Genomic DNA, 23,609 nt, shown 5'->3' with positions numbered 1-23,609 from the left:
TGAGGGAGTGTCACATTTGCTGAAGTGCAAATCTTTCTGAATACCCCTTACTGAATAGGCTTTCGTTTGTCTCGACTGGCCAGCCTTCTACAACATCTGTTTCGTTCAGTTTAGGCTTCCAAGGCTCGTATTTTATATACGCTATAAAACGGTTGAGATTTTGCCCATTTTGAGACTATCTAATATGTTCATAGATCTGTGTTTGGCTGCGTAGACACTACGGGAATGTAACGTTCCTGAACATTGGACTCGACTTGCAGAGCGCATGACAGACCATGGGAGAATCTCAAATGTATCGTCCTCGTGTCCTCTCTCTCCTGCTGAAAACCCATTGGATTAAGGAAGCCAGAGGTCCCGCCCCTCTAACCTTCTCCTCCAATAGGTTTTGAGGAGGCGAAGAGCGAGGACGCATGGAATACACACACTTGAGATTCTCCCATGGTCTGTCGTGTGCTCGGCAAGTCGGAGTCTGGTGTTCAGGAACGTCAAATTCTCGTAGTGTCTACGCAGCCAAACACAGCTCTATGAACATAGTCTCAAAATGAGCTTGCGCCCACCACGAGCAAGCCCATGATCTACAACTCAGTGATATGCGCAATATTCAGTGTATTAGCGGTCTTCGAACAAAGTGGTTCGTTTTCACGTCGCCACGCTTCTTCTGGACTTCCATGACTTTAAACTGTTTTTTGTGTCAGTCTTGAAAGGGCGTGTAGTTGTCTAGCTCAGTCCAGTAGCGAGCTAGTAAAGGGAGTGCCCTGAAGAAGATAGGCCAAGGTAAGAAATGTTATCGTGTCGTACTGTAGCTTGAAAGTAGTTTGTGCTTCTTTTTTTTTTTTTTTTGCAAAGCAGGAAATATAATCAAACGTGTTGTTTGTGGAGACTCAGACTGCATCTCCGACGGTTTAATATATAGCAAATAGGTTTTGCAACTAGGAATGTAGACATCGAATGGCCTAACAGAAACAGTGTGTCAAATACACGCACGTCTCAACAGTGATTTTTATTCGTCATGTTGTGTTAAATTATTGTATTATTAAAACATTAATTCACATCATGTGCACAACATTTACTCTATTTCTGTTCCTAAGCTACACACACACACAGGTGACCACGAGCCCCTTGCTAAAGCTACACTACATCAAATCAAAGTTTATTTGTCACGTGCGCCGAATACAACAGGTGTAGTAGACCTTACAGTGAAATGCTTACTTACAGGCTCTAACCAATAGTGTAAAATATGTATTAGGTGAACAAGAAAATAAATAAAAAAGACAGTGAAAAATAACAGTAGCGAGGCTATATACAGTAGCGAGGCTACATACAGACACCGGTTAATCGGGCTGATTGAGGTAGTATGTTGGTATGGTTAAAGTGACTATGCATATATGATGAACATGGAGTAGCAGTAGTGTAAAAGAGAGGGTGGTGGGTGGGACACAATGCAGATAGCCCGGTTAGCCAATGTGCGGGGGCACTGGTTGGTCGGGCCAATTGAGGTAGTATGTACATGAATGTATTGTTAAAGTGACTGTGCATATATGATAAACAGAGAGTAGCAGCAGCGTAAACATGGCCAAAAGTATGTGGACACCTGCTCGTCAAACATCTCATTCTAAAGTCATGGGCATTAATAAGGAGTTGGTCTCCCATTTGCTGTTGTTGGACACTGATGTTGGGTGATTAGGCCTGGCTTGCAGTCAGCGTTCCAATTCATCCCAAAGGTGTTCGATGGGGTTGAGGTCAGGGCTCTGTGCCGGCCAGTCAAGTTCTTCCACACCGATCTTGACAAACCATTTCTGTATGGACCTCGCTTTGTGCACAGGGGCATTGTCATGTTGAAACAGGAAAAAAGTTGGAAGCACAGAATCGTCTAGCATGTCTTTGTATGCTGTAGCGTTAAGATCTCCCTTCAATGGAACTAAGGGGACCGAACCATGAAAAACAGACCCAGACCATTATTCCTCCTCCACCAAACTTTACAGTTGGCACTATGCATATAGGCACTAAGGATTCCACCAAACCCAGATTCATTCTTCGGACTGCCAGATGGTGAAACGCGTTTCCACTGCTCCAGAGTCCAATGGAGGCAAGCTTTACAACACTCCAGCCGACGCTTGGCATCGGGCATGGTGAACTTAGGCTTGTGTGCGGCAGCTCGGCCATGGAAACCCATTTCATGAAGCTCCCGACAAACAGTGCTTGTGCTGACGTTGCTTCCAGAGGCAGTTTGTAACTCGGTAGTGAGTGTTGCAACCGGGGACAGATACATTTTACGCGCTTCAGCACCCGGCGGTCCCGTTCTGTGAGCTTGTGTGGCCTACCACTTTGATGCTGAGCCGTTGTTGCTCCTAGAAGTCTCCACTTCACAATAACAGCACTTACAGTTGGCCGTGGCAGCTCTACCAGGGCAGAAATTTGACGAACTGACTTGTTGGAAAAGTGGCATCCTATGACGGTGCCACGATGAAAGTCACTGAGCTCTTCAGTAAGGTCATTCCACTGCCAATGTTTGTCTATGGAGATTGCATGGCGGTGTGCTCGTTTTTATAGACCTGTCAGCAATGGGTGTTGCTGAAATAGCCAAATCCACAAATTTTGATTTCATATCAATGAGAAATAATTTTCAAAAAGTCAAAAGTTACAGTGCCTTCAGAAAGTACTCACACCCCATTACTTTTTCCACAATGTGTTACAAAGTGGGATTAAAATGTAATTTTACACAAAACACTCTGTCAAAGTGGAAGAAAAATTCTAACAACAAAGTCAACATAGTCCTTAAGTGAAATCCCTGAGCGGTTTCCTTCCTGTCCGGCAACTAAGTTAGGACGGACGCCTGCATCTTTGTAGTGACTGGGTTTATTGTTACACCATCCAAAGTGTAATTAATTACCACCATGTTCAAAGGGATATTCAATGTGTTTTATTTATATATATATATAATTTTTTTACCCAATAGGCAATGGAAAACCTCCCTTTTTTGTGTTTGAATCCCACATGGCCATTGTTCCATGTTGCAGTGCTTGTTTTTGCTAGTTATCTGTCTATCTGCCTGCCTGCCTGCCTGCCTGCCTGCCTGCCTGTCTGTCTGTCTGTCTGTCTGTCTGTCTGTCTGTCTGTCTGTCTGTCTGTCTGTCTGTCTGTCTGTCTGTCTGTCGTTACCGCTGCGCCAAGAAAGCGATCTCCCTTGGGAGAGCGGTAATTAGGTTTGTTACAATAATAAAACCTAACGGTAAAAATGATTTTACAATCATTCTGAGCAGAACCCCTATTTTTCTTTTTGTTCCATTCCGATGTTCCGATAAGAAAATAAAAGTTCTGAACCGTTTCGAACCTCTAAAAATTGCCGGTTCATTATGGTTCCTTTTATTAAAAAAAAAAAAATGAAACTCAAATCAACATTGTTTACATTTGGCTCTTTAATTTACTCCCTAATTAGCACCGATGGAGCAGCTTATTGTAGAACGGGTGAGATAGTTGTTTACCAGTGTTGGGGAGTAGTGAACTGCATATTGTTCAACGAGTAATTTAACTACATTTTGTAGTACTTTGGCGGTCGTTGAGCTAAATTCAAATCTTGGTAGTGTTTCCAGTAGTTATTTACCTCATTTTGCCATGTAGCGGTGTAGCTAACTACTGGAACTACACACTACTGTTTTACCATGTAGCTAACTACTAGAACTACACACTACTGTTTTACCATGTAGCGGTGTAGCTAACTACTGGAACTACACACTACTGTTTTACCATGTAGCCGTGTAGCTAACTACTGGAACTACACACTACTGTTTTACCATGTAGCTAACTACTAGAACTACACACTACTGTTTTACCATGTAGCTAACTACTGGAACTACACACTAAGGTTTTAACATGTAGAGGTGTAGCCAACTACTGGAACTATACACTACTGTTTTACCATGTAGCGGTGTAGCTAACTACTGGAACTACACACTACTGTTTTACCATGTAGCCGTGTAGCTAACTACTGGAACTACACACTACTGTTTCACCATGTAGCAGTGTAGCTAACTACTAGAACTACACACTACTGTTTTACCATGTAGCTAACTACTAGAACTACACACTACTGTTTTACCATGTAGCTAACTACTGGAACTACACACTAAGGTTTTAACATGTAGAGGTGTAGCCAACTACTGGAACTATACACTACTGTTTTACCATGTAGCGGTGTAGCTAACTACTGGAACTACACACTACTGTTTTACCATGTAGCCGTGTAGCTAACTACTGGAACTACACACTACTGTTTTACCATGTAGCTAACTACTAGAACTACACACTACTGTTTTACCATGTAGCTAACTACTGGAACTACACACTAAGGTTTTAACATGTAGAGGTGTAGCCAACTACTGGAACTATACACTACTGTTTTACCATGTAGCGGTGTAGCTAACTACTGGAACTACACAATACTGTTTTACCATGTAGCGGTGTAGCTAACTACTGGAAGTACACACTACTGTTTCACCATGTAGCAGTGTAGCTAACTACTAGAACTACACACTACTGTTTTACCATGTAGCTAACTACTAGAACTACACACTACTGTTTTACCATGTAGCTAACTACTGGAACTACACACTACTGTTTTACCATGTAGCGGTGTAGCTAACTACTGGAACTACACACTACTGTTTTACCATGTAGCTAACTACTGGAACTACACACTACTGTTTTACCATGTAGCTAACTACTGGAACTACACACTACTGTTTTACCATGTAGCTAACTACTGGAACTACACACTACTGTTTTACCATGTAGCGGTGTAGCTAACTACTGGAACTACACACTACTGTTTTACCATGTAGCGGTGTAGCTAACTATTGGAACTACACACTACTGTTTTACCATGTAGCGGTGTAGCTAACTACTAGAACTACACACTACTGTTTTACCATGTAGCTAACTACTGGAACTACACACTACTGTTTTACCATGTAGCGGTGTAGCTAACTACTGGAACTACACACTACATGTTTTACCATGTAGCAGTGTAGCTAGCTACTGGAACTACACACTACTGTTTTACCATGTAGCGGTGTAGCTAGCTAATGGAACTACACACTACTGTTTTACCATGTAGCGGTGTAGCTAACTACTGGAACTACACACTACTGTTTTACCATGTAGCGGTGTAGCTAGCTACTGGAACTACACACTACTGTTTTACCATGTAGCGGTGTAGCTAACTACTGGAACTACACACTACTGTTTTACCATGTAGCTAACTACTGGAACTACACACTACTGTTTTACCATGTAGCCGTGTAGCTAACTACTGGAACTACACACTACTGTTTTACCATGTAGCTAACTACTGGAACTACACACTACTGTTTTACCATGTAGCTAACTACTGGAACTACACGCTACTGTTTTACCATGTAGCGGTGTAGCTAACTACTGGAACTACACACTACTGTTTTACCATGTAGCGGTGTAGCTAACTACTGGAACTACACACTACTGTTTTACCATGTAGCGGTGTAGCTAACTACTGGAGCTACACACTACTGTAGTTTGGATGTAGGGAGCTACTAATTTTTAAGGTACCTTGAGTAAATGGAAAGATTCACCCATTTTGAATGTTATATTGTTTTTGTGCGTCTCTGAGCGATGTTCTATCGATTCCCGCGGTCATTTCATGCTTTCATGTGTATCTGAGCTATTCGCCCTGTTCAAGAAGGCAGAAATGCTGCCGTTTCAAGAACAGTAGAGATCACTTTCGTTCCCTGAACCGGTACCAGCCCCTGAATGGTATGCTGTGTGTATGTGTTCCAAGTTCAGGTATGGGTGGTGTCATGGAGGAGGAGGTGGTGCGGGGGTGCCTGAGGAGGTTCCTAGAGGATTTCCCTGCTCCGCTGGGTCCTGAAGACCCCCTGCCTCTCAACCCCCTCAGCAGGAAGGTCACCCTGGACGAACTAAGAGGAGAGAGCCTGGATCTGGGCTTACGCCTACTCAACACCAGGTGTGTGGACAAGCTGACGGGAGACTGCATGGACCTCGGCCTATGCTTGCTCAACAGTGTGTGTGTGTGTGTGAGTGTGTGTCTGTGTGTGTGTGTGTGTGTCTGTCTAGGTATAGGACTACCTGGTCCAATAAGAATCACTTGTTTTCATTTTCCGTTGAAAAATGTTTTGTTCCGGTTTGCTTTAATGAACATGACCCCGCTGGTGTTGATGCCGCAGCTTGCAGACCGCATTGTTTACATTCCTGTTGTGCAGCAGCAAGCTGATCCTCATATCAGTGTCCTGTCCTGTTCATTATACCCTGCGTGAGTAGAGGGGCTGAGTTACAGGGCTGTCTATCACAGAGAGAGAGCGAGAGAGGGGGATGGAGAAAGAGAAGAGGGAGAACAAGGAGAGGGAGAAAGGAAATGAGAGAATATGCAGTTAGATAGTTACGTAGAGCAGTCAGATAGTTACGAAGAGCAGTCAGATAGTTACGAAGAGCAGTTAGATCGTTACGAAGAGCAGTCAGATAGTTACGAAGAGTAGTCACGAAGAGTAGTCAGATAGTTACGAAGAGCAGTCAGATAGTTACGAAGAGCAGTCAGATAGTTACGAAGAGCAGTCAGATAGTTACGAAGAGCAGTCAGATAGTTACGAAGAGCAGTTAGATAGTTACGAAGAGCAGTTAGATAGTTACGAAGAGCAGTCAGATAGTTACGAAGAGTAGTCACGAAGAGTAGTCAGATAGTTACGAAGAGCAGTCAGATAGTTACGAAGAGCAGTCAGATAGTTACGAAGAGCAGTCAGATAGTTACGAAGAGCAGTTAGATAGTTACGAAGAGCAGTCAGATAGTTACGAAGAGTAGTCACGAAGAGTAGTCAGATAGTTACGAAGAGCAGTCAGATAGTTACGAAGAGCAGTCAGATAGTTACGAAGAGCAGTCAGATAGTTACGAAGAGCAGTTAGATAGTTACGAAGAGCAGTTAGATAGTTACGAAGAGCAGTCAGATAGTTACGAAGAGTAGTCACGAAGAGTAGTCAGATAGTTACGAAGAGCAGTCAGATAGTTACGAAGAGCAGTCAGATAGTTACGAAGAGCAGTCAGATAGTTACGAAGAGTAGTCAGATAGTTACGAAGAGCAGTCAGATAGATAGTTACGAAGAGCAGTCAGATAGATAGTTACGAAGAGCAGTCAGATAGTTAAGAAGAGCAGTCAGATAGTTACGAAGAGCAGTTAGCTAGATCGTTACAAAGAGTAGTCAGATAGTTACGAAGAGCAGTCAGATAGTTACGAAGAGCAGTCAGATAGTTACGAAGAGCAGTTAGATAGTTACGAAGAGCAGTTAGATAGATAGTTACGAAGAGCAGATAGATAGTTACGAAGAGCAGTCAGCTAGTTACGAAGAGCAGTCAGTTACGAAGAGCAGTCAGATAGTTACGAAGAGCAGTCAGATAGTTACGAAGAGCAGTCAGATAGTTACGAAGAGCAGTCAGATAGTTACGAAGAGCAGTTAGATAGTTACGAAGAGCAGTTAGATTGTTACGAAGAGAAAGCAACACAGCCACAGGGAGGGCTGTATGTAAACTGCCTCTGAACACACTTCAGGGATATTTACCCAGCTGGGTAACACTTTACCTGACACCCAGCATCATAACATGTTGTGACAATGTCATAACCACGTCATATGTCATAACAGCTGACATAACTTGTCATAATATGGCCATAACACTGTCATGACACATATTTACACCTGTTGTGAAATATATTGTGTTATTTTATGGCTGGTTATGACACCTACATAAGAGTGTCAAAACACCACTAAACCTACCACACGAGGCAAAACATTCCATTACACCATAGCCTACCTGTCAACAGTATGTTTATGCTACGTAACATTTTATGAAATCATTGTAATTGTGCAAACATGCACCAACCCCAATGCCCTGTGTGCTGATGACTGGGATGAATGTAGGAGCAGATTTCAGAAGCAGGACAAGACACCCTCTTTGTTGACTGATAAATAAGGGCTTGTACGTGATTGGCCTATCTGGCTTATGTGATTATGATGTCATAATGCTTCTTGACAGTGTCATAAAGTGTATGTTCTACAAGTTATTTAAAATATGATGGGGGGGGTGGGGGGGAGCATGACTGTAAAGAATGAATTACAGCAACAACAGACAGCAACAACAGAGGACTTTAGAAATCAACTTTCAAACAAAAGAAAACCTCTTGGCAGGGAAAAAAACTCATTTTAATACATTTGGGTTTTGACACTATGTAGGTGTCACAACCAGCCATAAAATAACACAATATATGTCACAACAGGTCTAAATATGTGTGTGATGAGTGTTGTTATGACCATATTATGACAAGTTATGACACGTCAGCGGTTATGACCGTGTCATAACGGCTTCTTTTGCTGGGTGTCAAGTAAATTGTTTTCAAAAGCAGTAGTATTGAAAACAACAAATGTCAGAGATTTAAACAACAATGTGCCAGGCCAGGCCAGAGGAGCTCAAGACAACAATGTGCCAGGCCATAAGAGTTAGGTCTCTGATAGTGTGTCCTCTTTTCCTTCTGTCTTCTGACTCTGAGGCACTTCCTGTTTGTATGACCTAATTTCCTGTCTGTAGAATCACTATTGTTCTACCCACTTCCTGTTTCCCCCTGAGCATGTATCAGTCCCCTGTTCCACCCTGGCAGCACTCTAATCTCGTACAGAGAAATTACAGATGTGTGTGTGTGCTGTTTAGCTTTGTTTAATTTTGGCTGTGTGTGTTTACCATAGAGAGAGATAGAGGACTCCTCTTTGTATCTGTAGTGTTATAGTGTCCATGACAGCATAGGCAGCGCCATTAAGGCAATATCCATTTTGAAGTAGTCTGTTTTTTCTTCTTCATTCCTCCTGATGACCTGGTTGGACATAGACTCCCAACGGGGTCACCAGGGAGGATTAGCCAAAAGAAGTTGGAAGTACCACTACAGTAAAATGGTAGAAGCCCTCAATGTTGCTGCCCATACCTTTGTCCACTAGAGACCTCTAACATTCTCTATGGTGTTCACTCATAAGGACTCTCTCTCTCCTCTCATGCAGAGACGCTCCTTCAACACTGAATGCAGCCATGTGCCACGCAGCCTTGGCTGAGCTGCTGAAGGCTGACCTTTCACCTTTCCACCTCCCCCAGGAAACCGAACAGCAGCAAGGAGAGGAACAGGAAGTTGTTTGTGAGTTCGGACTCATGATGTCATCTGTGATTCAGACCACCTGTGTCCAGCAGAGCGTCCCCTTCTCTGTGTGTGTGCCGTGGCGGGGAAATGTAGCCAATTGTCATACTTGAGTAAAAGCAAAGATACCTTGAGTCATTTTCTATTAAAAGGTCAAAGTGAAAGTCACCCAGTAAAAGACTAAATTGCAGTCCGCTAGGTTCCATCACTGTGTGTGTGTGTGTGTGTGTATATGTGTGTGTGTGTGTGTGTGTGTGTATGTGTGTGTGCGCGTGTATCCATTGACCACCCTTTAACCCCTGGGGTTTCATCTCCCAATACCAATGAACCCCTAGACACTTGTGTAAGTCTGAAAGGCTTGGATATGTGTCCTACAATATGGAGAACATTCTCATCTGGATTACCAGAGACCTAACTGAATTTCCTTTGGCCCCTCCCCTCTCGTCCCAAGTGCTCCAATCGGAGCACGTCCAGCGGCTGTTTCTCAATAAGCTTCGAGAGGTGGGTGTGGCTTGGCATCAGAATCTCCCCTCCCCTCTCCCAATAGGACCCTCCCGTTTCCTCATGTGCTCCGCCCACGCCATCAGGAACACTCGAAGGAAGATGGAGGATCGCCATGTGACCCTCCCTGACTTCAACACACTCACTGGCCTCAAGGTAATAACTCTGTTATAAACAGTTTATCTCAGCTGGACCCAATTCTCTTCATAGCCCATACCCCTCTGCCCTAACCAGTGCTTAACAGGAACAGGAACCTTGCCATTTTAACAGGAACAGGAACTGGATTGTTTCGTTCTGGAACCTATTTGACCGGATCCAGTACTTCTCGTGGCACTTTTTTTTGCAATGTAGAAATTCAAATAAGAGTGATCAAAGTTCATTTGAGTTTCCTCTTCGTTAATTCCCCTGCCCCCCCCCCCCCCCCCCCCCCCAAGGTGTCCTCCAACACATTGGAGCGGCTGGCTTCTGGGTTGGATGCGCGCTGTGTTAAGAAGCAGTGCGGCTTGGTTTTTGGTTGTGTATCGGAGGACGCATGACTTTCAACCTTCGTCTCTCCCGAGCCCGTACGGGAGTTGTAGCGATGAGACAAGATAGTAGCTACTAAAACAATTGGATACCATGAAATTGGGGAGAAAAAGGGGTAACATTTTAAAATAGAAATATCTTGTCTCATCGCTACAACTCCCGTACAGGCTGAAGAGCACAAAAAACGTGTATATTTCTAGATATCATTGAAAAGCAAATCAGGTAAAGAGTTTTTATTATTTTTTTTTCTTAAAGGGGCAGTGTTGTATTTTGAGACGGGCATTGTATAAGCTAAGTAGCCAATAAGTAGAGGGTAGCATAATTTGTCTGATTCTCTGAAAATAATGATATGAGAATAATAATGCATTTTATTTTGTAAATTGAGAATCATCATTATTGTAAAGTGGTTTTGTTGCAGCAAACAACACAACGTGTTCAGTCACCACCTTGTCTGAAGGACAAGTGGATTAACAGGTTCATGTCAAGCCCTGCGTGATTTTTATCTCTCCAAAAGTCTCATGGAATGTCGGCCTACATTGAACACCACACATTGGCTGCTAATATAGGCTATTATATACAGCTATTTCAATGTTAAAATGTCATGGGAGGCATTTTCTCCATAGTTTTTGATGGTAGGCCACTTTGGTCGGCCTACATTATGATAAAGTAGCCACAGTAGCCTACTTGGCCGCTGTTATAGCTGTACCTTAAAGCAGGTACAGCCTCAGTGTTCACAGGAAGACTGTAACTTAAAGCAAGTACAGCCTCAGTGTTCACAGTAAAACTGTAACTTAAAGCAGGTACAGCCTCAGTGTTCACAGGAAGACTGTAACTTAAAGCAGGTACAGCCTCAGTGTTCACAGTAAAACTGTAACTTAAAGCAGGTAGAGCCTCAGTGTTCACAGTAAAACTGTAACTTAAAGCAGGTAGAGCCTCAGTGTTCACAGTAAAACTGTAACTTAAAGCTGGTACAGCCTCAGTGTTCACAGTAAAACTGTAACTTAAAGCAGGTAGAGCCTCAGTGTTCACAGTAAAACTGTAACTTAAAGCTGGTACAGCCTCAGTGTTCACAGTAAAACTGTAACTTAAAGCAGGTACAGCCTCAGTGTTCACAGTAAAACTGTAACTTAAAGCAGGTACAGCCTCAGTGTTCACAGTAAAACTGTAACTTAAAGCAGGTAGAGCCTCAGTGTTCACAGGAAAACTGTAACTTAGTGGGTACAGCCTCAGTGTTCACAGTAAAACTGTAACTTAAAGCAGGTACAGCCTCAGTGTTCACAGTAAAACTGTAACTTAAAGCAGGTAGAGCCTCAGTGTTCACAGTAAAACTGTAACTTAAAGCAGGTAGAGCCTCAGTGTTCACAGTAAAACTGTAACTTAAAGCAGGTACAGCCTCAGTGTTCACAGTAAAACTGTAACTTAAAGCAGGTACAGCCTGTGTTCACAGTAAAACTGTAACTTAAAGGGGGTACAGCCTCAGTGTTCACAGTAAAACTGTAACTTAAAGCAGGTACAGCCTCAGTGTTCACAGTAAAACTGTAACTTAAAGCAGCTACAGCCTCAGTGTTCACAGTAAAACTGTAACTTAAAGCAGGTAAAGCCTCAGTGTTCACAGTAAAACTGTAACTTAAAGGGGGTACAGCCTCAGTGTTCACAGTAAACGTGCGCTGGAAGTTGCACAGAATTCAAGTTTTTAAACAAATTCAAGCGATCAAGTTTGCACTCAGCAGACCTGAAATTATGCTCATTGACAAATATTTTAGGGAACATTGGTTGCCCCCCCCCCCCCCCCTTTTCCCTCAGAACAGCCCCAATATGTCAGGGCATGGGACTCTACAAGGTGTCGAAAGCGTTCCACAGGGATGCTCGCCCATGTTGACTCCAATGCTTCACACAGTTGTGTCAAGTTTTCTGGATGTCCTTGATACACACAGGAAACTGTTGAGCGTGAAAATCCCAGCAGCGTTGCAGTTCTTGACATAAACTGGTGTGCCTGGCACCTACTACCCTACCCCGTTCAAAGGCACTTACATCCTTTGTCTTGCCCAGTCTTGCCCTGTCTTGCCCAGTTACACTAACTAGTACTTGAAAGTATTTTTACTTAAGTCATTTATACCACTGGCTGTGCTTGTGTGATAAATAATACACGGCAATTTAATTCCACTAAATTATGCAAATTAACCTGTGAATGCTCTCAATGGGATTTGATAGGAGTGAAGTCAAATTCAAACTGGCTTCCTTTGACACTTTTTTGTGCGCCAGGACCAATCACAGTTGAGCTCACTCAGTTTAGCTCAATGATGATTGGCTAGTTTGTTTTGTCAAGGGAGGCCAGATGCTCGCTGGCTTCCGTTGCCTTCAATGCTACGGGTGGCAACAATGTCATACTCGTTTGGCTTACCCACAGAGAGACAGAGGGGCGCTGTTTCGCTCGCTCGGATGCTTTCTCCTGTGAGATACAGTGCATTTGGAAAGTATTCAGACCCCTTGACTTTTCCCACATTTTGATACGTTACAGCCTTATTCTAAAATAAATTATATTTGTTTTTTCCCCTCATTGATCTACACACAATAACCCATAATGACGAAGTTTTTTTAGAAATTTTAGCAAATTTATGAAAATAAAAAACTATCACATTTACATAAGTATTCAGACCCTTTACTCAGTACTTTGTTGAAGCACCTTTGGCAGCAATTACAGCATCAAGTCTTCTTGGGTATGATGTTAGAAGCTTGGCACACCTGTATTTGGGGAGTTTCTCCCATTCTTCTCTGCAGATCCTCTCAAGCTCTGTCAGGTTGGATGAGGAGCGTCGCTGCACAGCTATTTTCAGGCCTCTCCAGAGATGATAGATTGGGTTCAAGTCCAGGCTCTGGCTGGGCCACTCTCAAGGACATTCAAAGACTTGTCCCAAAGCCACTCCTACTGGAGTGGCCACTCTACCATAAAGGCCTGATTGGTGGAATGCTGCAGAGATGGTTGTCTTCTGGAAGTTTCTCCCATCTCAACAGAGGAACTCTGGAGCTCTTTCAGATTGACCATCGAGTTCTTGATCACTTCCTAGACCAAGGCCCTTCTCCCCCGATTGCTCAGTTTGGCCGGGCGGCCAGCTCTAGGAAGAGTGTTGGTGGTTCCAATTTTTTTCTCCATTTATGAATGATGGAAACCGGGGGTCCCCCCGAGTGGCGCAGCAGTCTAAAGCACTGCATCGTAGTGCTAGAGGCGTCACTACAGACTCGCGTTTTAATGCCAGGCTGTGTGCTGCTGGCTTCCTGGTTAAGCGAGCGGTGTGTCACGAAGCACTGCATCTTGGGTCGTGTTTCGGAAGACACATGGCTCTCGACCTTCGCCTCTTCCGAGTCCGTACGGGAGTTGCAGCGATGGGACAAGACTGTAACTACCAATTGGAATCCACTGAAAAAGGGTGAATACCTAAACAATTAATGTCCATTTAAAAATGAGTACGCCACAAAATTTGGGACAAGACTGTAACTACCAATTGGATATCATGAAATTGGGGAGAATGTGGTAATTTAAAAACAATAATAATAACAAAAATGTATAATGGAGGCCACTGTGTTCTTGGGGACCTTTTAATGCTGCAGACATTTTTTGGTACCCTTCCCCAGATCTGTACCTCGACACAATCCTGTCTCGGAGCTCTACAATTCCTTCGACCTCATGGCTTGGTTTTTGCTCTGAAATGCACTGTCAACTGTGGGACCTTTTATATAGACAGGCGTGTGCCTTTTCCAAATCATGTCCAATCGATTGAATTCACCACAGGTGGACGCCAATCAAGTCGTAGAAACATTTTAAGGATGATCAATGGGAAACAGGATGCACCTGAGCTCCATTTTTTCGAGTCTCATAGCGAAGGGTCTGAATACTTATGTAGTAAGGTATTTCTGTTCTTTTATTTGTAATAGATGTAAATACATTTCTAAAAACCTGTTTTCACTTTGTCATTTTGTTGTATTGTGTGTAGATTGATGAGGAAAACAAATAGTTAATACATTTTAGAATAAGGATCTAATGTACCGTAAAGGTAGAACATGTCTGACATACTTTCCAAATACACTGTACATTCTCTATAATTATAATTATATATATTTTTTTCCTAAAAAAAAAAGAATTGTGAAGCTCAGCATCCATGGATACACACCACTGTCATGTACACACCTTTTTATTTGGGGAAATGGCGTTTACCCTCTTATTGCGTTGCCAACATTGATCAAAGCTCAACATTGCTTATTTTCTTGATCAGAGTTCTAATCGCGCCTGCCTTTTTGCGAGCGAGGAGAATCATGTACAGTTGGTAGGCCTAACTTCCCCGTAGGCCTAACTTCCCCGTAGGCCTAACTTCCCCGTAGGCCTAACTTCCCCGTAGGCCTAACTTCCCCGTTTAAAATGCGATCAAATGCCAATAATCCAGTTCTATAAATATCCTTGGTTTTGGTTTATATCGGTGGTTGTTCGTCGTATCTTGATCATCCACTGGGGTCGATAGTTTACCCTCTACATCCCTGGAGTTGGTAGTTTACCCTCTACATCCCTGGAGTTGATAGTTTACCCTCTACATCCCTGGAGTTGGTAGTTTACCCTCTACATCCCTGGAGTTGGTAGTTTACCCTCTACATCCCTGTAGTTGGTAGTTTACCCACTACATTCCTGGAGTTGGTAGTTTACCCTCTACATCCCTGGAGTTGATAGTTTACCCTCTACATTCCTGGAGTTGATAGTTTACCCTCTACATTCCTGGAGTTGGTAGTTTACCCTCTACATCCCTGGAGTTGGTAGTTTACCCTCTACATCTCTGGAGTTGGTAGTTTACCCTCTACATCCCTGGAGTTGGTAGTTTACCCTCTACATCCCTGGAGTTGATAGTTTACCCTCTACATCCCTGGAGTTGGTAGTTTACCCTCTACATCCCTGGAGTTGGTAGTTTACCCTCTACATCCCTGGAGTTGGTAGTTTACCCTCTACATCCCTGGAGTTGGTAGTTTACCCTCTACATCCCTGGAGTTGGTAGTTTACCCTCTACATCCCTGGAGTTGGTAGTTTACCCTCTACATCCCTGGAGTTGGTAGATTACCCTCTACATCCCTGGAGTTGGTAGTTTACCCTCTACATCCCTGGAGTTGGTAGTTTACCCTCTACATCCCTGGAGTTGGTAGTTTACCCTCTACATCCCTGGAGTTGGTAGTTTACCCTCTACATCCCTGGAGTTGGTAGTTTACCCCTGTAGTTGATAGTTTACCCCTGGAGTTGATAGTTTACCCCTGGAGCTGATAGTTCACCCTCTACATCCCTGGAGTTGGTAGTTTACCCTCTACATTCCTGGAGTTGATCGTTTACCCTACATCCCTGGAGTTGGTAGTTTACCCTCTACATCTCTGGAGTTGGTAGTTTACCCTCTACATCCCTGGAGTTGGTAGTTTACCCTCTACATCCCTGGAGTTGGTAGTTTACCCCTGGAGCTGATAGTTCACCCTCTACATCCCTGGAGTTGGTAGTTTACCCTCTACATTCCTGGAGTTGATCGTTTACCCTACATCCCTGGAGTTGGTAGTTTACCCTCTACATCCCTAGAGTTGGTAGTTTACCCCTGGAGTTGGTAGTTTACCCTCTACATCCCTAGAGTTGGTAGTTTACCCCTGGAGTTGTTAGTTTACCCTCTACATCCCTGGGTATAAGCAGTTCAGGGGAGGATCTTCCAGCTTACAGATCTACTTCCATGGAAGGAGAAGAGGAAGGGTTCCGTTTGGGTCTTCGTTTCACGGTTTCATTTATTGGAGCACTTCTTTCTTACTGCAAGTTGATTGGCTGAACCTCTGACTGCTTCCTGTACCTCTTCCTGTAGGACGGTGTGGAGCGTGGTTACTATGCTGTGTTTGACGGGCATGGCGGTGTGGACGCTGCTATCTATGCTGCCACCCACCTGCACGTCACTCTCAGCCAGCAGGAGGAGCTGCAGAGCGACCCGGCCACTGCCTTCAAGACAGCCTTCACTCGCACTGATGACATGTTGAGAGGGAAAGCCAAGAGAGAGGTAAGCAATAGACATGGTGGAGATTGGGGCTTTTATATGGAAAGCCAAGAGAGAGGTAAGCAATAGACATGGTGGAGATTGGGGCTTTTATATACTCAGACATGGATCCTAATAAACCCGGCTCTAACCGAACAACCGTTGGAAATGATTCTCATAGATCTGAGAGGATAAGATAACTGTAGCAATATACCTATACTATTCCAGTATTACTTACACACATCATTTTAGATCTGAAGGAAATGTGAAGGTTAGGCTGGGGTAGGACTGGACAGTCCTCTCATCCTCTATGATGTGAAGGTTAGGCTGGGGTAGGACTGGACAGTCCTCTCATCCTCTATGATGTGAAGGTTAGGCTGGGGTAGGACTGGACAGTCCTCTCATCCTCTATGATGTGAAGGTTAGGCTGGGGTAGGACTGGACAGTCCTCTCATCCTCTATGATGTGAAGGTTAGGCTGGGGTAGGACTGGACAGTCCTCTCATCCTCTATGATGTGACGGTTAGGCTGGGGTAGGACTGGACAGTCCTCTCATCCTCTATGATGTGAAGGTTAGGCTGGAGTAGGACTGGACAGTCCTCTCATCCTCTATGATGTGAAGGTTAGGCTGGGGTAGGACTGGACAGTCCTCTCATCCTCTATGATGTGAAGGTTAGGCTGGGGTAGGACTGGACAGTCCTCTCATCCTCTATGATGTGAAGGTTAGGCTGGGGTAGGACTGGACAGTCCTCTCATCCTCTATGATGTGAAGGTTAGGCTGGGGTAGGACTGGACAGTCCTCTCATCCTCTATGATGTGAATGTGTTGGATGCTGGGAAGGTTGTCTATCTTTTATGACGGGGGTGTCTATCTTTTATGGCGGGGGTGTGTCTGTCTGTGTGACGGGGGGGGGGGGGGTGTCTGTCTGTGTGACGGGGGGGGGATGTCTGTCTGTGTGACGGGGGGGGTGTCTGTCTGTGTGACGGGGGTGTGTCTGTCTGTGTGACGGGGGTGTGTCTGTCTGTGTGACGGGGGTGTGTCTGTGTGACGGAGGTGTGTCTGTCTGTGTGACGGGGGTGTGTCTGTCTGTGTGACGGGGGTGTGTCTGTCTGTGTGACGGGGGTGTGTCTGTCTGTGTTGTGTCTGCAGCGTCTTCGCAGCGGCAGTACAGGTGTGGCGGTGCTGCTGCAAGGGGAGTGGCTTCATGTGGCGTGGCTGGGAGACTCCCAGAGCATGCTGGTCCGACGAGGACAAGACATCACTCTGATGGACCCACACAAGCCTGACAGAGAGGTCACACACACTTTATTGATTATTTTTACCTTTATTTAACTAGGCAAGTCAGTTAAGAACAAATTCATATTTACAATGCCGGCCTCCCTTATCCCAGACGACGCTGGGCCAGTTGTGCACCGCCCTATGGGACATACACAGTGCTAAACATCTCTCCACTGCTGTCTTCCTATAGGATGAGAAGCAGCGTGTAGAAGGCCTGGGTGGATGCATCGTCTTCATGGGCTGTTGGCGTGTCAATGGAACCTACGCCGTCTCTCGGGCCATAGGTGAGTGGAACCCAACCTTGTGGTGGTTGAAACAACGCCCCAGGAATAGACAACAACTCTGCTCTTCTTCTTCAACATGCCTCCACTGTTACCTTGGTAACCTCTGTCCTGAAATGGCTTCCTTTCACCTCTGTCCTGAAATGGCTTCCTTTCACCTCTGTCCTGAAATGGCTTCCTTTCACCTCTGTCTTGAAATGGCTTCCTTTCACCTCTGTCTTGAAATGGCTTCCTTTCACTTCTGTCTTGAAATGGCTTCCTTTCACCTCTGTCTTGAAATGGCTTCCTTTCACTTCTGTCTTGAAATGGCTTCCTTTCACTTCTGTCTTGAAATGGCTTCCTTTCACTTCTGTCTTGAAATGGCTTCCTTTCACTTCTGTCTTGAAATGGCTTCCTTTCACCTCTGTCCTGAAATGGCTTCCTTTCACCTCTGTCCTGAAATGGCTTCCTTTCACCCCTGTCTTGAAATGGCTTCCTTTCACTTCTGTCTTGAAATGGCTTCCTTTCACCTCTGTCCTGAAATGGCTTCCTTTCACCTCTGTCCTGAAATGGCTTCCTTTCACCTCTGTCTTGAAATGGCTTCCTTTCACTTCTGTCTTGAAATGGCTTCCTTTCACCTCTGTCCTGAAATGGCTTCCTTTCACCCCTGTCTTGAAATGGCTTCCTTTCACTTCTGTCTTGAAATGGCTTCCTTTCACCTCTGTCCTGAAATGGCTTCCTTTCACCTCTGTCCTGAAATGGCTTCCTTTCACCTCTGTCTTGAAATGGCTTCCTTTCACTTCTGTCTTGAAATGGCTTCCTTTCACCCCTGTCCTGAAATGGCATCTTTGCAATCCTCCGTCTTTATTTTGATGCCTGTAACTGTATGTTCATATTTATACTGAACTGATGAGCACAGACTGATATGCTAGCCAGGAATGTGCACATCAAATAATACTCAACACATCTAATAACCAGTCTCCTTTACTTTACTTGTGAACCGCTGCCTCTACACACTGACACAACACCTCTTTCCCAGGGGACTTTGACCAGAAGCCCTATGTCTCTGGCGACGCTGACTGTTCCTCCACACGGCTACACGGAGACGAGGACTACATCCTCCTGGCCTGCGACGGTTTCTTCGACGTCGTCCGGCCCGCAGAGGTCCCGGCTCTGGTTCTCGGGGCGCTACGGGAGCAGGGGGAACCCCAGGGGGCCGTGGAGGGGGCCGGGTGTGAAGAGATCTCAGAGGGTGTACTAGGGGAGCGAGTGGCCCAGGAGCTAGTAGCTCACGCCAAGGCAGCGGGCTCTAGTGATAACATCACTGTCATGGTGGTGTTTCTATGTCCTCCTGCACAGCTACTGCTCCAGGACCAGAGCAACATCGCTGTTGCTACTGAGGGGCCAGCCCAGGAGTAGGGTAAAGTTGTCCCTAGGCACTGATCTGGGGTAAGTTTTGTATTAATGGTTAAGGTTAGAATTCGGGGGAGGGGGGGGATCACCGCTGATCCTAGATCTGTACCTAGGGGAAACTTTACCCCGGAGTGCCAGCCCAGGCCTCCAACTCCCAGAACACACAGGGGCAGTGAGACAGGAAGTCTGCTGCTGCTACCCACAGTGCACGTGGGCAGGAATTGGACTGGATTTAAAAGGCAGTATTTATTATGTAATGACGGGACGGTGCCAAACTTCTCGATCACTGCGTGTTGTGGTCAGCCTTTTGATTCACCGCTGGTGCTGAAACAGATATTCAACTGGACTGGAGAAGCTCTGTTCATAACAAAACAAGTCTTAGCACAGACTAATAGTTTCTACTATGGTTCTGCCAATGGTCAGAATCCAGTGTGCTTCAATAAGGTCCTTCTGGATTCGTCAGGAGATGTAATGCAGAGCTGCCCAACCCTCTTCCTGAAGATCTACTGTCATCTAGGTTTTCAGTTTAACCCTCTTCCTGGAGATCTACTGTCCTGTAGGTTTTCAGTTTAACCCTCTTCCTGGATATCTACTGTCCTGTAGGTTTTCAGTCCAACCCTCTTCCTGGAGATCTACTGTCATCTAGGTTTTCAGTCCAGCCCTCTTCCTGGAGATCTACTGTCATCTAGGTTTTCAGTCCAACCCTCTTCCTGGAGATCTACTGTCCTGTAGGTTTTCGGACTCCTCTTCCTGGAGATCTACTGTCCTGTAGGTTTTCAGTCCAACCCTCTTCCTGGAGATCTACTGTCCTGTAGGTTTTCGGACTCCTCTTCCTGGAGATCTACTGTCCTGTAGGTTGTCAGTCCAACCCTCTTCCTGGAGATCTACTGTCCTGTAGGTTTTCAGTCCAACCCTAATTTAGCGGTTCTGATTCAGCTTGTTAACGTCTTTGTTGAGCAGCTAATTAATATAATCAGGTGTGTTAAATTAGGGTTGGACTGACAACCCACAGGGGCGGTAGATCTCCAGGAAGAGGGTTGGACTGACAACCTACAGGGACGGTAGATCTCCAGGAAGAGGGTTAAACTGACAACCCACAGGGACGGTAGATCTCCAGGAAGAGGGTTGGACTGACAACCTACAGGGGCGGTAGATCTCCAGGAAGAGGGTTGGACTGACAACCCACAGGGGCGGTAGATCTCCAGGAAGAGGGTTGGACTGACAACCCACAGGGGCGGTAGATCTCCAGGAAGAGGGTTGGACTGACAACCCACAGGGGCGGTAGATCTCCGGGAAGAGGGTTGGACTGACAACCCACAGGGGCGGTAGATCTCCGGGAAGAGGGTTGGACTGACAACCCACAGGGGCGGTAGATCTCCGGGAAGAGGGTTGGACTGACAACCCACAGGGGCGGTAGATCTCCAGGAAGAGGGTTGGACTGACAACCCACAGGGATGGTAGATCTCCAGGAAGAGGGTTAAACTGACAACCCACAGGGACGGTAGATCTCCAGGAAGAGGGTTGGACTGACAACCTACAGGGGCGGTAGATCTCCAGGAAGAGGGTTGGACTGACAACCTACAGGGGCGGTAGATCTCCAGGAAGAGGGTTGGACTGACAACCTACAGGGGCGGTAGATCTCCAGGAAGAGGGTTGGACTGACAACCCACAGGGGCGGTAGATCTCCAGGAAGAGGGTTGGACTGACAACCCACAGGGGCGGTAGATCTCCAGGAAGAGGGTTGGACAGCCCTCATATAAGGGATGTAGAACTCTGTTGGTGTCTCTAACATACTCCCTCCATTTCTCTTAGCGTCACCAATTCTTTGGTATCTCTGTTACAAGCTAAGGGATAGAATGCTGTCATCCATGCCTCAGGTTTTATTTCAGACGGGTGTGATAGAATTATTCAGTTTCCTACCATCTTGGATTGAAAGGGCTGAGAGGATTCATCCTCTTGGATTGTTCTAAAACAAGAGGTAAACTAGATGGGTCATTTATGTCAATACCTCAAACCACTTTTACCCCTGTTGATATGATGCGTGATATGTGCCATTTTGTGTGTGTGTGTGTGTGTGCACGTGAACTGTACGCCAAGGTGTGTGTGCACTGTACTGTTCACACGTGTGATGTGTATTTCTGTCGTTTTATTTTCTGCCTTTTAAACATGATGTCAAAACACTGTGTCCAGCAAGAACACAAGCAGTGTAACTTTCCCACCTATATCAGTATTACGGACCAATCAGCCTTCTGTCCATGGATATGAAATATATCCTGGCCTCACTTCTTCAAGGCATTATCAGTGTTAAAAATGTCTGGATCGGGATTTGGTTTTGAGGGTGAAATCCAAGATGGCCGCACTTCAGTTTTTTTTGAGTCAGTGAGAGCGTACCGTGAGGGTTCGAGAAAGAGAGTTGGTTATAAACCTCTTTTAAAGAACTTTTGTGCCAAATGCAATTAGTCTTTGCATCTCTTTTTGTTTCTTGTCTCGTTGAATCAGCGCAAGATGTGTGAATTAGCAGTGTAGTCATTCATTATCAGTGTTCCTGTGTGGTTTGTTTTTGGAGGAGTGTGTCTCTCTGTAGATGCGGTGGTTGTCAGGTTGTAACAGTTCTCTATTTGTAGTGCCTTCACTAGGTATCTCTACTCACTTACAGGGCTAACACTAGCTGATTCTTTTAATCAGGACAAAGAGAGTAGAGGGGGGAAATCATGTCTCTTTCTACCTTTTTTGATACCTCCAAACTAACTCCTCACTCACAAACAGATGTTGAAATGAATTTAAAAGCAAAAAAAAAATAAGTGTTTTATTGGAGTAGAGCTATGTGTATCTAACCAACCTTTGGCTGTTTAACGTGTACACACACACACATAGTTCCGTAAGTCTCTGGACTTCGTTAGACAGTGTTTCCACTTCCTGTTTACTACCACAGCTTTATAATCTTTAACGTCCTCATACTCATACCTATAACCACTTGATGTCGTTTAAACCTTTTAAAAACTATTTTGAGTGTTTTTACCACTTTAGGCCTCTACTGTCGTCGTCCTTGTTGAACCGTGTATTAAAACAACATTTCCTAAATCAACTTCGATGTCTGGTTGGTTCTTTGCTTCGGGTAAATGGACCCAGTGGAACTGTAGCAGATTCTTCTGTGTTACTAATAAACTAGAACAAGTCCACTACTCTCCTATACTTAATCATATGTTGTTTGACAGGGATCATGTGTAAATTATTTTTTGGGGTGTAGTTGATTGCACCAGATTGGAGACATCGGTGAAAAGGTAGAAGTCGGAGGTAGACCTTTTGAGAAGTGAAACTACTGTCCTTTTGAGTCTCTACTGTTTTCCCTCTGCCACACAGCTGTTGGTGTTTTAAGAGACACACACACACACACACACACACACACACACACACACACACACACACACACACACACACACACACACACACACACACCCCTGCTTTCCTGAAATCAAAACAGTTTCCCTGCCAAATGAAAGACAGTCCCGTTTAAGCCAATCAGGCGTAAGAACAAACTCCATTCCTTCAGTAAAAGGAGGGAACTTTATTCCATTTGACTTTCAGTTGAGTTTGTTTCAAAGAAAGACGCTGGAAATGGGGCCCTTTTCCACCTCATCAGCTTTAACTCACTCAGCTGTTCTCCAGTAGACTACTAACAACGCATGTCTCTTATTGATTAGGTTAATCAATTAAGTTGATGCATATGTAACATAACTTTAGACCGTCCCTCACCCCGGCCCGAACCAGGGACCCATTGAAACGCTATTTAGCGCGCACCACTGCTAACTAGCTAGCCACTTCACATCGGTTACACATATACAATATTGATCTAAAAGTCCTTGTACTTTTATCCAGGAGACAGACTTCTGACAAAAACACAATACATTAGACTTGTTTATGGTTGGTATTTGTGATTAGCATGTGATGCAGCTTCCGTGGAGCTGTAACCTGAATACTGTAGATTTGACAAGTATCCTTTTAATGTTGTACAATATAAAAACATACAAACGACAGCATACAGATGCACAGAAACATTCACGTCACCCCTGCCCATTCCCCCATCTCCAGCGCCCGCATCACTCTCAGCCACATGTCCTCAAACTGCACGGTTTGGTTTCTCTCTGTCGCCCACACACTTTCAACATTTAGATAAAGCAGTTGAACTTTTCATTTGTGTAAAAAAATGAGATTTTTTTTTTTAGGTAGATGTTTTTTCAAGATGATTGACCAGAAAAGTCCAACCCAAATGTATCGTCCCGTAACACATTTCTATCCGGCCCGCGCTATGATTTGGGTCTTCAATTCATTTTGGCATGCTTCCATACAGCCGGTGGTTGGCGGAGCTGAGGATGTTCCGCTGCGCTACAAGTC

General features: G+C 44.8%; 1 protein-coding gene across 3 annotated transcripts; it reads left to right on the top strand.

Moving 5' to 3' along the window:
- Window positions 1-423: 423 nt before the first annotated feature.
- ppm1f (protein phosphatase, Mg2+/Mn2+ dependent, 1F) lies at window positions 424-22,302 on the top strand. Of its 3 annotated transcripts, none has more exons than XM_036979289.2 (8): window positions 424-774; window positions 5,813-5,998; window positions 9,082-9,212; window positions 9,664-9,869; window positions 16,103-16,291; window positions 17,416-17,559; window positions 17,735-17,828; window positions 18,844-22,302. In XM_036979289.2, exons 2-8 carry the CDS (start codon window positions 5,820-5,822, stop codon window positions 19,221-19,223), a joined length of 1,323 nt encoding a protein of 440 aa, XP_036835184.1. In that variant the 5' UTR covers window positions 424-774; window positions 5,813-5,819; the 3' UTR covers window positions 19,224-22,302. The 3 variants fall into 3 exon arrangements, 2 of the variants coding, with proteins under 2 accessions (XP_036835184.1, XP_036835185.1); XM_036979290.2 differs by having other exon boundaries at window positions 439-774; window positions 5,818-5,998; XR_016496489.1 differs by having other exon boundaries at window positions 440-774; window positions 16,103-16,346; window positions 18,844-19,784.
- The last annotated feature ends 1,307 nt before the right edge of the window (window positions 22,303-23,609 follow it).

The sequence above is a fragment of the Oncorhynchus mykiss genome, chromosome 6 (assembly GCF_057628025.1).
Source record: "Oncorhynchus mykiss isolate SJ-2025 chromosome 6, ASM5762802v1, whole genome shotgun sequence".
NCBI classification, from domain to species: Eukaryota; Metazoa; Chordata; class Actinopteri; order Salmoniformes; family Salmonidae; genus Oncorhynchus; species Oncorhynchus mykiss.
Note: the sequence above shows the minus strand (reverse complement) of the source record. Positions and strands in the feature narration are given on the sequence as shown.

What these genes read in the sequence shown, in the direction of transcription:
- ppm1f (XM_036979289.2), top strand. Translation starts at nt 5,820, where the DNA reads ATGGGTGGTGTCATGGAGGAGGAGGTGGTGCGGGGGTGCCTGAGGAGG. An exon ending in AGAGGAACAGGAAGTTGTTT is followed by an intron (nt 9,213 to 9,663) that starts GTGAGTTCGGAC and finishes TCTCGTCCCAAG; the next exon opens with TGCTCCAATCGGAGCACGTC. An exon ending in CACACAAGCCTGACAGAGAG is followed by an intron (nt 17,560 to 17,734) that starts GTCACACACACT and finishes GTCTTCCTATAG; the next exon opens with GATGAGAAGCAGCGTGTAGA.